Raw genomic sequence first — 14,565 nt, forward strand, 5'->3', positions numbered from 1 at the left:
TGGTCAGGGAAAATGTCAAATCACTTATGGTCTTTTCATTTCATAGATGTAAGCTCTGCCTGTCCGTCTCATCAGCTTTGAAATATTTCTCTTGTGTTTTCCTTTACCATATGCATGAGCAAAAAAAACAAACCTGAAATAATGGAATATATTATGCACTCAGTCTCTTGAATATTGATTTTCATCTATGCCAGTGTTTACTTTGAACTCAAAATGCTTACTTCATATGACCTGGTGGTTTCTCTTTCGATTTTGCCTGCGGTGTGACAGCAATCCCATGACACCGATGATTCAGAGAATGTGGCTGGGTTTATTTCTGGGGGAAGCACTGTGGTTCAGGAAAACCCAAACAGTGACTATTGAAAGTGGTCTGCATTAATGTGTAAACAAACATTGAACTTTAGTAGAAAATCATTAATAGGAGCTTAAAACAAGAAAATTAATTTAGGATTAAATATGAATAAGTACACAGAAAAAAACAACAATCACTTGATATGTTGTGGTATTCACTATATGAATAAAATGGGACTGGAAATTAAATTAGTAAATAAATGGCATTAGTCAAGTAGCCTATTGTGGAGTAGCCTCTTTCAAATACACTGTATATTGTAAAAGAAGTTCTATTAAACTTTTTTTCTTTTAAGAAATGAAAAGAATTTACCGGTAAACATAATGAAATATATATATAATTTAATTTGAACAGTCTATACCATAACTACAGAAATATGGCTCTGGGAACCTTAAACACAAATTCCAACTCCATTTGCTTTCATACAGTGAAGCATAATCATGTCTTCCTCTTTTAAACTCAAAATCAAATCTGTGTGTAAGAGGTAAACAGGAAAATGCCCCCGTGGTTACAGTGATGGGAGGGGTGGAGAGGAGCACAATGTATGTGTCTAGTTTCTTGGCCACACTGTCATATCTGAAGTGCCTCCAACAAAGCAGACATGGCAATGACTGGTGAGTACTGTCATCTCTACAATGATAACTTAGATAAGGTGATTTATTTAGTACACACTCTCATAGCACAGGCAGTTTGCTGCCTCAACGGAATGTATGATAGGCAAAGAGATATTTGTGATTATTTTAACATTGTGTTTATTGATATTCTGCCTGAAATGCCATACAAGTAGTAGGCTATGAGTATTTTAAATCATGTTTTTTTTGGGTTAACAAGTATTAGTCGATACTGACGCTACTTTTTAAACAAATTTGTGTTTTTCTGAGTAATTTATTTTTTGGTTTGTTTTTCGGGGTAGCCTAATTACTTGTGTTTTTCTGAGTAATTTATTTTTTGGTTTGTTTTTCGGGGTAGCCTAATTACTTTTTTTTTTTTTTTTTAATAAAACATGAACAGAAGAAAAAAAATGCAAATAAACAAAAAAATAAATTGCTCAGAAAAAGCAATGCAATACGCTTATGTACTTCACTGAGTGCACTAAATTAGTGCATATTGTAACAAGAATGAATCAGTATAGCAGCATTTTTGCTTCGGTTACATTGTGTAGAGTGACTGACTCTTACTGAATTTTTCAATTGCTAACAAGCATTTGTCAATACTGAAGCTGCTTTTTTAAAAGTTGACAGTTGACATTATCAGCATGCATAAATGCAACTAAACAGTTACTGTAAGTTCAGGCCCAAAACGCTTTCTCACCAACAAAACACATGTCTCAAAAATAAGCTCTCTATTCATTAACACATTATAATGGTGAAAACAGAATTATAATAATTTCATGTATACTTGTCTAACTTTTCTTTTTCTTTTTTGTCCTCAGATCCAAACACATCCTCTTTCAACCTTGACGACTTTGGCTCTATATATGATGAACTCAACTTTACATATAACTACACAGAGTTGTTCATCGTGGACCCTGAAAAGCAGCCATGCGACCTCTTCTCCCCGCCAGATGCTGTGATGGTTGTGGTCTGTGTGTTTTATGTTATCATCTTTGTGTTAGCAATTCCCGGAAATTTGGTGGTGGGACTGGTGATTGGCCTCAACAAGCAGACGCTGACCCCTTCTGACCTTTACCTCCTCCATCTGGCAGTTGCTGACCTCCTGCTGGCCTTTACGCTTCCATTCTGGGCCGTCTCTATTACAAGGGGCTGGGTGTTTGGAGATGCTATGTGCAAAATTGTTGCTATCCTCCAAGAGCTTAGCTTCTACTCCAGCATCCTCTTCCTGACTTGCATCAGTATGGACCGTTACATGGTGATTGTGCGAGCTATGGATGCCCGCAAGGGTAATCGCCAGATGCTCAGCTGGGGGGTTTGTACTGGTGTCTGGATTGTTGGAACCTTACTGTCTCTACCGGGACTCTTCAATTCGGCTTCCCCTTCTCAAAACTCAAGTCACATAGTGTGTAGCGAACAATACAACCCCAGCAGTGCTGATGAGTGGCGTCTGGCCACCAGAATTCTTCGCCATGTTTTGGGTTTTGTTGTCCCCTTGGCCATCATGCTGCCCTGTTACGGAGTAACCATCCGGCGTCTCTTTCACATCCGTGGGGGGTTTCAGCGGCAGCGAGCCATGAGAGTGATTGTGGTGGTGGTGGTTGCCTTTCTGCTTTGCTGGACCCCGTACCACATTGCTGTAATGGCTGATTCATTCTTCAGGACCAAGCTCGTGCCCTACAAGTGCCCAGCTAGGGTTGCAGTGGATAAGGCTATGTTTGCCACGCAGAGCCTGGGCCTACTTCACAGCTGTGTCAACCCGGTGCTGTATGCCTTCGTGGGAGAGAAGTTCAGGAGGAGGCTGTTCCAGATAATGAGGAAGATGGGGTTCATGGAGAGAGCACCATCGTCAAGAGTCAGCAGGTCTTCGATGTCATCAGAAATTACATCCACTGTCATGTGAGGAAACCAAAAGGACACTTTAAACTACTCAGATAAAATGATCACATCATTGTACTTCCTCAGGTTTTGAACAAGATGCTCATTTGGGTAATTATCTAGATGCTATGAACATTGTATGAAGTTTGTAAATATCTTTAAACTTTACTTTGTAAGTTATTTTACTTGGTTTTGTGTTTGTGACTATCCAAAAATTGCTGCAAACCAGAGAAAATGTTGCATAGGTTAAGATGTAAACGATTTTTTTTGTGTGTGGTTAACCATCTCCTCAGTTTCCTAAGTCCTTTGAGGAAACGGTGTAAATACATGTTTAACAAGTTTCAATTTCAAGAGTGACTAGGTTTCAACACAATAATTCTGTGTCACAACACAGGGGAAAAATTGTTGTTGATGAAAAAACTGAGAACCAGCAGAAAGCACTGGCAAGCTGGCAATGCTCAGCGATCAAGATCGTTCTGTGTGATTTCAGTCTCCACACTCTGTCCTTTGAAATAGCATTTTAGGTTGAACTATTAAAGCAACTGCAGCAGAAACATAAAACTGTTTTGTATCATATAATTTGATGTAGCCTACATTTCTATAGTGATGCACTGAGGCTGTGATGATTTGATTTGTATTTGCTGTATATTCTAAACCATCATTAAAATTAAAATGACATGTGCATGTTCCCCCTCTCTGTGTTTATCAATAACATCTTACATTTGACAACTGACAGAACTAGGCTACTGTACCTGGAACTAATCCAGAAACTGGTGTTTTCTGAAACTACAGCATTGTTTGGAAATAGAAGAAGTTGTTGCGACTAGCAATAATGCAACAACAACTGGAGGTTCCAAAAAACCCAAACTGAAAATGTGTTTCAAACTGAATGAGTTCTGAGAAGAGCAGCAGCATTGCTCGTAAAAAAAAAAAGGAAAGTCATTGTCATTCCACCAAAGATTCAGGTTCAGTGAATTCCACAAACCTAACCACAGCCAACCAGTCAGGGCGTCCTAGTAGCCTAGCTCTAATGTCAACTTTTATACAGAAAATGTTTAAAAACTTTGACATTGTATAATTAAGTAGTAGGCTATAATATTTTAAACTGCAACCATTTTTGGTATTTAGCCTACACTCAATTGAAGGCTGTAGGCTAATAGGCTGAATGTCGGGGCTGTTGTGTTAATGTGTAATACCAGCTGCAGCCTACCTGATAGGCTATATACTGCAACATTCAGAATTTTTTTTACATTAACCAATGTAGCCTACAGTTCAATAAGTTGCTTTATGTCCCGCCCACAGCACTGGTTGGTTAAAGGTCAGTCACCACTATTATTAGCTCATCAATCAATGAAAGTTGTCGTGATGCAGAGGCAACGCACCTGTGGTAGGTGAGGTGAAATGTAGCTTTTTCAGTTAATGCACAGTAGGCGTTTTCAAAAGTGTGGAGGGGTAAACCATGTTTAAACAGCACTTTTAGGCTACCAGACATGCATGTGCAGCTTAACAATACAGCATTCCCAGATGGGAGCAGCACTGAAAGCTAGGCTACTGATAGCTTCTTGGGCTCAGTTGCTAGTTGCTACTTGACTTGTAGTAGGCTAGCTAGGCTATTTACAACAACAGTCCACCTCTCCTCCTCCGTGGAACCTATTCGGTGACTTTCTTTATATAGAAGATGAATGTTTTTTAGTGTTATGGTGGTATAATTCCTAATACGTTATGTGTCATGGTTTGTCTCTGGTTTCGTCCTGTCCTGTTCTGTTATTGTGAAATTCCCTGTGTCTTGTCTTCCTGTGATTATACCTGATGCGTCTCACCTGTGTTGATTGACGCCCCTACCTGTGTCTCGTTTCTCCCTTCTTTTTAGATGTTTCTCCCTCATGTATTTAACCTCAGTGTTTTCCCGTTGTCCTTTGTTGCTTCGTCTCCCTCAGTTTTCCTGCTGCATTCTTTCCCTGTGTTTGTTCTTGTAGCCTACTCAGTGTTCCTGCATGCTCTTTGTGTTCTGGCCAGCGTATTCTTTTTTGAGTTTTTTTCGTCGTACAGCCTATACATAAACTTTTTCTGTCATTCCACTATTCCTGTCTTTTGTGTCGCTGCACTTGGGTCCAGTTTGTTGTAGATCTTGGCAATATCTGTCTCCTGGATTTCTAATAATAATTTTGGAACCATCCCTGAAAGAAATGTATTGGTCGATATGGTCCCCAGACATAGCAATTCCAAATCTTCAAAGTCTGCTATGTTAAAGGTATAGTTCACCAAAAAATGAAATTCAGTCATATTGACTCACTCTCATGCTGATGAATACCCGGGAGACCCAGGAGGCCGGTTCGTTGTCCAAAGAAAACTTTATATGAGAGTAATAGGGCCTGACACAAAAAGGTCCATAAAACTACACAAAAACCTTGTAACATTCCTCCATACTGCTTGTCCTAAAAACAGTCCTGTATTGAATTTGCCTGGGACGCACTCTCACATTCACACTTGTGACGTCAGAGCGCAATACGGGACTGTTTAGGCTGTAAAAATGTCCTAAATGACGTTGTTTCGAGTAAACTCTGGACTATATCCCTTCAGGAAACTTGGATTGCAGCAGACAAGCATGGAGGAAGATTACAAGTTGTTGGACTACGAACCGGCCTCCCGGGTCTCCAGATGCACTTTGAGGAATAAAAAACTACTCTGTAGTATTCATCAGCATGACGGTCAGTCAATAATGACTGAATTTCATTTTTTGGTGAACTATTCCTTTAACTTCCTATACTACCTTACTGTTATGTGTTTATAACAATTAACATTTTCTTTTTCCTGACATTTGACCACTCCAGCACAATTGGGAGGCCAACTCCGTTCTCTACATTTGACCTACAAATTAAATATCTGTCCCATACCGACCACCCCCTCCTCTGTGCCAAGTCTTGCACCATCTCACATGTTCTACTGACCCCAGGTTGGCTAAAAATGACAAGGGGGCGGGAGCTTACCAGTGAGTGGGCAGCCGGATCACCATGCAGCTGTCATTGTAGGGCTTGCTCGTCTGTGACTGTCATTTCCCCCTTCGGACTGACTGGCAGAGGTAGGGGGGGAGATCATGAGTGGGGTGGCTTAGCTCATGGGACAAGGAGGGGGGGGACACTGCAGCTTGTTGGACAGGACTTTGTTGCTTGCATTCAACCGGGAGCCAAGCAAGAACAAACCTGAAGACCACTGGGAATAAAGAGAAATTCACGGAAGACTTGCACACTCTTTGCTCTGCAGAGAAGTTCCACAGTACTGGGAGATGGTTACAGCGGGCTGAGAAGTCGGAGAACATCAGGAAAAGGAGTTGGAAAAAGCTGGGCCGTTGCTTTCAAGAGACAAGTCAAGGGAGCTGTTAATGCAACATGATCTAGTGGGTCTTGCCCTAAAAATACCTCTGGGCAGGAGAGGCAGCTATCTCTATCTGTTGAATTACCTGGTAATCAACAATGTCTTTTTCCTCTTTGGACAACTGAAGTCACAAGAATTTGAGAAGAATCTATCCATGGCAGATAAGCGTGTGTATATTTGAATCTTCTTATCCTGGCAAATGAAATGTAGTATGCTTATAATTAGAAATGTGAGAACTTCACTGTAGACATCTCATATAGACCCTAATGACCTGACTGAGTTTTGGTTTAGAATATTACATGAGGGCCCAGTCAGTAGTGTAGGTAGTTATACAATTTACTCGCGCAGTTACACAGGACATTTGGAGGATTTACCCAAATCAGCGCAACCATGAGAAAAGCTGAGGTGCAGATGACCCTGAAAAAAGGGGCAGATGAAGCAGGGGCACCCCCGAGCCCCATCATCCCCCCCAAACGGTCCAAAGCTAACCCGGAACAGGGTGTCTCAGAATCTCGAGGACCTGGTCATCCTGCCCAGACTCCACCTGTTTTTATCCGCAAAATGAGGAACGCTGCTGTGGGGACGGGCTGCGACATCCGTCTCAAGGTGACTGTGGCCGGGGACCCCCAGCCATCCCTGTACTGGTACCACAATGAAGACCTCATGAACATGGAGAACCAAGAGTATGGAGGGCTCTGGATTAGGGATTGCAAACCCAGTGATGCTGGCCTCTACACCTGCATCGCCAATAATCACCTGGGAGAGGCTCGGAGCAGCGCTGTACTCGCTGTCTTGGATCTGGGTGAAGGTAAACACACATTAGGACTAAAAGATTTAGCTCCTTTTATTCCGTTTTCCATTGATGGATTAGCATTCCACATGAGATTAAGAGAAACAAGTGTAAAGGACTAATTGAACTTAACGTTACATTTCAGGTATTCAGTGACCAAACCCATTTTTGACAGTAGCCATTAAGTGATTGGAAGACATACAAAACCTACAGCTTCTTTTATTCTCCGAAAATTCTATTACTCTAAAGTTGCATGTGATTTGTCAAGATCACTGCCAGGATAACTGTAATCATTAGGTTGTAACTGGAAAGTATTTTGATATGACGTCTTAAAAATGACCCAGCATGCCATAGTCATCCAGAAGACCCAGCCTTTAGTGCCTAGAAGGACTAGAACCCATGACATAGGACTTGTCCAACTTCCTGTTCCTCGTCCTGCTATGCTGCCATGATAATGTATTGTGTGATGTGACACTCAATATGTATATGTATATGTATAATGTCTCAGTTAGGAGATGAGTAGCCTACTCTTTTTTGTAGGTACTGTTGGATATTAAAATCCTCACGGTCATGTTTCATTGTTCATATAGGGTGACATTTTGGTCCTCAAGTATTCCAAAAAAACATGGCTACAAGTTGTGCTTGATATAATTCAATATTTTAATTTTATTCATGCTCATGTTCCTGCTATTTGTAGAGATACAGTAGGGAAATAGGTGAAGTACACTTGGCCTTAAATACATCGGATCTAAATATTCCAGTCTATATTTTTGCATATAGTCCACAAATACAGTGCATTTAGATAGGTCTAGCTCAAAGATTCAAATTGTTTATCCACATTTCCCCATACTGTAGATATTGCTTTTGTATACAGTTATATTATAATTTGCCTTTACAGGATGTTATTTCTGCAATGCATTCAGTCTGGATGTCTGTTATAATCTAAATGTTTTTTTGTGCTAAGGAACTTCATTTTGTGTAAGGTAGTTGTTGGAGGTTAGCATCTGGAGAGAAAGTTAATAACATTTCCACCATGCATGAAGAGCCATTGAAAATGAATCATTCTTGACAGTCTCAGCCAAATCAAGCCTCTGAGAGTGTATTTAAATCAGATTCCTCAGTGTCTAGCCAAGGATGCTCCAAAGGCCAGTGCTGCTATTCCCTGTTAAAAGAGCTTTTTATGCCTCATGTGAACTCCTTGCTGATTTAAATTCAGCTCACCTGATTGCTTTGACCACCGTAGCTGCTTTGAAAGATGGCATTACCGTCTTTACAAACATGCCCTTCATACGTATATCAGCTCAGGCACTTTGTCATTGTTCTGCAGTGCTCAGCCGTCAGTGTGTGTGTGTAGTGGAAACTCATTCTCCAATTTAGATCTGTCTTTTCCTGCTGAGAGAGTTTATGTGGCACACATTTGCATGCACAAAGATGTCAAGACTCATCGCTGCAAAACACAGTTCAATCAGTCGAACAAAAGCAAAGTTCAGCCGAATGATTGCTGACTCTCCGATCCTTTCTAAAGAAGGACTTGGCGTTTACATAATAACGTCTACTGATTTAAGCTGTGACAAGATGCTCTGTGCAAAGCAGGGACAAAAATTGCGCACTAAAGAAGTGGTGTCTGCTGAAAGGACAATGTGATGACGCAGATTCATTTTAGTGTGGGAAGCAAGAAACCACAGTGAATAACACACGCGCATACACTCTTGCACACACACATATAAATATACATGGATAGACATTGAGGAATCTGATTTAAATATACTCAGAGGCTTATATGCATACACACTCAGATATGTATATATTATGTGTTGCTTTTAGTGATCACTGTCAACACTTCAATAATGTATTGCTGCATCCCATTAGGGGAGCCACTTAATTTGGAAATAGAGTACAATACAGAAGTTGTCTTTCACCACATCCTTGACATACAATATGTTCACAGTCATTTCACCAGCACAAAGAGTCTAGACATTTACAATAATAAAGGTGCTTTCATGTAAGCAGACACGGTCACGTAGCTCTCGTAGCTCTGTTTCATGTAGCTAGTCAATCAGTCTGTCTGACTTTCAGTAGAACAAGACCATTACAAGCTTTTATAGTCAGTGAGGATTATGTCAGCCCTGTAATATTGGACATATTGTGTTGGTATATTGGTTTAATCAAAATTGTGTCAGAATTGTGATTTTTGCCACATAAGTAATGTAGATACTAAGAGTCAGCAACAGTGGTGGCCCCTAAGTGGTAGTTACAACCCCCCAACACTCAAATCTTCAAACAGGGTTTTGAAAATGAGGAGTTTTCCTTTGGTGCTCCATTTTAACCTTCAGTTTGATTCAGCTCTCTGCTTCTGTGCCATGTGCGTAGTCTCCAGCTGTCCCATCACTCAGTGATACTGCTTAAACCCTTTCTCTCTCTCTCTCTCTCTCTCTCTCTCTCCCTCTTTGAAAATGTCTCTCTGTCCCGCCCCCCTCGTCCACCAACTCTCCCTAGTTATTTATACAGTGGAATGTGCCAGGCCTTAGATTTTTGTGATGTTAGCAGGCTAGCGTCTCTCCTGTTACACAGGAAGACATCACTGCTAATTTTAGCCTGGCGCTGTATGACTGTTTTATTCCCTCTACTGATCAGGGAATGGGCCAATTTCCTATCACCTATGTCTACTTAATAATACAGCATGAACATTTCTGCCACATCTTCTGTGATCCTCTCTGGTTCTCTGTGATCTTTGGAGTTCTGCATTGGACTGTGCAGTTAGTTCTACTTCTATAGATATTTTGTCTTGGTGTCCATTTTCTCACCTGTTGAAGTAACTTAACTTTAAAGGGCCTATTTATCACTTGGTCAATTATTCTTTTCTTTTTGACAAATTGATGGCTACATAGAGAAATAGATGGGAAGTAATAGAAATTATAAATTGAATGGGATGAAACTTAAAATTTAAAACTTGGATTGCACACATGGGGGCAAAAAAAATTCCATATACTTCACTAAATTATCCAGGGAGTAGATAACCATATTTTGCAAGGCACAATGGTAATCCAACAGCGGGGTAACACAGAGGTAATATAGCAGATTTGTCAGAGCTGTTTCTCTGAAAAAGGCAGCTTACTGGAATTGAAAACAACACAGATGAGAGCAGTGAAAGCCAGAGGAAACAGTGAAATCACAGCCAAAAAACCATGATTGATTGACTCTGTGGAATTGTCACTCCAAGTGACAACTTGATCATTGCATATAATCATTGAACCAGTTGTTATACAAAAATATTGATTAGTATCTTAGAGTATGACCATGTGGGGGCGGCAGAAACAAGCTGTAAACCCAAAATATGAGTTAATATTTGACTTTTACTTATCTAGCCAATAAAGAGCCATCATTTAAGGTGGAAACAGTGAGCTACAGGCTTAAATTCAAAATAATAGTCTAAAAGAGGCTGAAAAGCTGCATTGTAGCACCGAGTTGGGTGATTCTCTTGATGACTAATCACATCTGAGTCAGTGATAGTGATTTCACATACAGAGCTGCATTGCCTGTTTTAAGTATCAAGAGAGACCTGTTATTGAGAAGCCCAGATCTCACCACTGAGCGTGACCGTGGCTTCTCTCCAGTGTGTTGGACAGTGTTGTCTTCCTCTTGAACTATGAACGTGACTGAACAGGTGGAGCTGCAGTTGCACTGTGGAAATCCCCTACCTCACCATGTTGCTTTAATAAGAAGCTCAGCTTTTATTTTTTCATAAACAAGAAAGCATGAGGGCTAAATAAAGTGTTTATTAGAGCTGTTAAATGACTTGGAGTGATAGTTTAGAGGGCATGAGAGGTGTATTATGTTAGCATTCAGTCATGTTGCTTACATTAACACTCACAGTATTAACTGTTTTACTATCTACTTTATATCTAATGTTAAAAGCTAACTGCGGAGAAGCAAAGTCAGCTGTAAGTCCCTTGAATAATAGTTTATTCTATGAATATTTTATTTTACATAATGCCATTCAGATATTAGGCAAATCAAAGTGTTTTAAAGATTAATTGTTTTTTTCTTCTAAATAAGATGAAACTGAAATGTTTTTTTTGTTTTTTTTGAAATAATGAAAACAATAACATTTGAATTTACATAACATTAAAATAAGATGTTGAAATTGTATGAAAAAAAAAGAAACTCTAGACGCCAATGGTGGAAAATTATGATTTTTCAAAGATAGACTTTTGTCTTTTTACATGCAGGATTACAACAGAATGCATTACCAAGCAACATGATGGTTGCAGTGCATTTCAAAGAAAGTAGCTAATTAATTGTTTTGCCTTGTATAAAAAGTGAAAGTCTTATTTCTTGGCCATTAGGCATCCCACATCAAACTGATAAACACATAATGCTAGCACATTAGCATCCTTTGAAGTTGTTACAGCGCTTCAGAGGAAATTCGCCTGGCAGTAAAATTAAAATCAATGAGCTGAACAAGGCTGCTGATTTTTAGGGAAAGAACAGAAGAAGTGTTAACACATCATCGAAGCTGCCATTATTAGCAGTGTAGTATCAATGAGTCATTTTGATAATGGATATTAGGACTATAACCACCAAACCAGAAAAAGAAAAGCATAATGTAGACTACTGGCAGCCTCTGCATTTGTTGTGTGTGTAACATAATGTGATAACATGCTGAGAAACATCACGTCAGTCTTTTACACATACAATTCCAATGCTTAGCCTGTGACAAAGCATTCTGTGGCAAACACAAAAACATCACGTTAGCTCGTCACAAGACTAAGAAGCATGACAGACTTCCTCTCAGATCAAATGAATGTTAGATTCATGTATGAAAAAAAACCAAAAAACAGAAGGAGCTTACATGAAGGGTGGCAACCAAGGAAACAAAAAGTCACTCTGAGGTTATGCAATCACTGGACTATATACAGTAATTGGGCCTTTTTGTATCTGCAATTATGAAAGTGTTGATTATTTATTGTACTTTCTGGAACAGTTAGGGAAGTATAACATTTATTGCAGATGTGCATTTTCTTGCACCTGTGAGCAAACTCCATATTCTCTCCTGAGCACATGGGGATGCTGCCTGTATTAAGTGTCGCCATTTCCTAGTGCTCATTAATACTTGGAGGTGTAAAGAGAAACCCCTCTTCATCTCTCTCAGGCACAGGACGTCTTAGATATTGAGTCATTCAAATTGCATAATGTTTAACATCCTCTTACATTTGCACGATACTTGAGAATTGTTACACAAAATACACAATAAGAGAAAGTGAAACTGGCGTGTACTGTACAATAACACTGTGCTGTTTTTTTATATTTCATGAATGTAACAGAGCGATTCGGCGTCTTCCATCCCTTGGGCAGAGGATGGCTGTGTAGTCGGTGTAAGCAGCCAGTAACACATTTTGCTTCGAGAGCTAACAGTGTTCCAGCAATGCAGAGGAGTGAGGAGGTCCCTCTAGCTGTTGCAGCGATTCTCCCCCCCGTTCTCTGCCGGCAACACGGCATCGGCTCCTCACATCAGTAGAAGAATATAGACACAGACACATGGGGAGGAAGGGAAAAATGAAAAATGTCAACCAATGCCGTAGAACACTGATCTCAAGAGGGCTGGATCACTCCCACTGGTTTTTTCTGCCTATCGGTGTGTGCACTGCATGTGGGGTGGAACGCAGCGCAGCGGGGGAAGATGCTTATGCTGTCGCTGGCTATTGTGTGGACGGGGGGGCTCCCTCAGAGTGGATGATATGCATTCAACAGACATTTCCACCTGCGGATGGAGGTCTTTGCTTTGTGCTTTTCAGAGACGGATTTTCTCAGAGGAACTGCTGAGACTCTGAGGGGCAACTTATTATATAATGGACCAAAGTGCCTTCTGTCCGTTTTCTTTTCTCTGCATTTGATTAAGAAGCTTTTATTAGCAGAATTAAGGTATAGAACAAGTTGAATCTTTTACATCCTAGTCAGATGATACTGGCTGTTGTCTTTATAGGGCATTTTCTGATTTAGGCTCGTAGTAATGACTCGGAACCCCCAGTGTATCATGGGGAATACCCTGCTGCCGAATGACAAAAGCCAAGACAAAAGCTATTTGTCGAGGATATACCAACAGTGGCCATGAAAAATATCCAGACCAAAGAAAAAATCAGGCAAGTGCAATTCTGATGTGTTTGTGACAGTTATAAATCTTACATTCTCATTGTTACGTGGAGCTTAGATTGTGAGATTTTAAATGTTGACAGAACGGAGATGAAGCTGCTCTGTGCAACCTCGATTTGACGGCGTTGTTATGGATTGTAGTTGCTGTGGCCAATGGAAACTAGAATTATCACGGGGCTGGAGGCACTGCCACGCCGCGGCTTTGAACTAACTTCAAAGAAGACTTTCAGAGTTGCACTAAAATGCTGAAACACAGTTGTTTCTCAGACTAATGTTGTACATGCAATGGGGAGAAATGTTTTGCCTAGAGTGATTTGCTCCTTTAGTGTCACATAACACATTGTGTGAAGTCATTTATGATAAACCCGGAATACTCTCCAACCTTTATGTTAGTGTGGATCCTGAATTAGCAGGATTTGAACAGATCAAAAGACGGTTCTTGTCCCCTTCTCAAAAATATGACAACAACAAAGAGACATTCAACAAAGTGAAGCTGTAGCTTGTGTTTTGTGGTTTAGAATATCTGCTAAGTGACAAGTTTATGAACCACACTTTCCTGGGAATACAGTGGCATATGCAGTAGTACTTTGTACAATCACCTACAATGTAACTCCATCACAGCCATGACAAGCCAAATTAAGTAAGGTGTGTGATGTCTTATTTGTCGGACTGTGGGTCCTTCCAAATCTTTTTCCATCTAATGCACAAATGCAAGGCATGAACATCATTACAGTAAATATACTGCTAGTTCTTAATGGACCATTTATTCACCAAGGCCACTCTTTAAAAAATGTTGTTGTACACTTGGTGTTTTTATTAGAATGCAATGAAACATAATGGCTGTGCATGTTCTTCCAGATTGATCATTTGAGAAGTCATCTTTTTAATAGCTTGGATCATTCATTGCTCACATCTAAGTTTAGAACTGTAGTTAGTAGTAATCTATTCTCTCTAGTATCTTTTCCCTTGCTGTTTCCTGGCACGGTCTGTTTTTCCTCAGTGCCTTATTGCTGTAGGCAGCAATGTGTGTAGCATCAACTACGCAGTCATGCAGGTGCACACAGAAACAAAATGGACACATTCTCGTAAAAATAGTTTAATTGCTATAGTCAAGTGGTAAAACAAAAAATCCCCTCATGGTGCCTTTTGATTAATTGTTCTTATGTAAATGCTGTATTACTGAATTTGGCCCTTTCATTTGCAGTACTGGACAAATACAACACTAACCACTGAAATATCATGGTGACCAGACTGTCAAGAGTAATGCAACCACTGTGCATAACTGACTTTCTGTCTTGCAAGACCTTGACCAGCATAGCAAAAAAAAGGGGGGTGGGGGGATTCTTTAAAATGTATTTATTATCTTATCTTCAGTCAAGGTAGATAAAAGACAGACAAAGGTTTACTGTCCTTAA

General features: G+C 40.0%; 2 protein-coding genes across 4 annotated transcripts in view; both read left to right on the forward strand.

The window, feature by feature from the left end:
• Positions 1-782: 782 nt before the first annotated feature.
• LOC146964506 (C-X-C chemokine receptor type 2-like) lies at positions 783-3,516 on the forward strand. Of its 2 annotated transcripts, XR_015034626.1 has the most exons (3): positions 783-963; positions 1,782-3,038; positions 3,070-3,302. XR_015034626.1 is itself a non-coding variant. In XM_085765576.1 (2 exons), the coding sequence occupies exons 1-2, from the start codon at positions 951-953 to the stop codon at positions 2,861-2,863; spliced, it is 1,095 nt and encodes a 364-aa protein (XP_085621702.1). In that variant the 5' UTR covers positions 783-950; the 3' UTR covers positions 2,864-3,516. The 2 variants fall into 2 exon arrangements, 1 of the variants encoding a protein (XP_085621702.1); XM_085765576.1 differs by having other exon boundaries at positions 1,782-3,516.
• Positions 3,517-5,860: 2,344 nt separating this feature from the next.
• spegb (striated muscle enriched protein kinase b) overlaps positions 5,861-14,565 on the forward strand; it is a 38,360-nt gene continuing 29,655 nt past the window's right edge. For both annotated transcript variants that reach the window (XM_085765687.1, XM_085765688.1), the window contains exon 1: positions 5,861-7,018. In XM_085765687.1, coding sequence (XP_085621813.1) covers positions 6,601-7,018 — 418 coding nt within the window. In that variant the 5' untranslated portion in view covers positions 5,861-6,600. The remainder of the gene's footprint in view (positions 7,019-14,565) is intronic.

The sequence above is a fragment of the Trachurus japonicus genome, chromosome 21, assembly GCF_045865225.1.
Source record: "Trachurus japonicus isolate A0001 chromosome 21, Traja_1.0".
Taxonomy (NCBI): domain Eukaryota; kingdom Metazoa; phylum Chordata; class Actinopteri; order Carangiformes; family Carangidae; genus Trachurus; species Trachurus japonicus.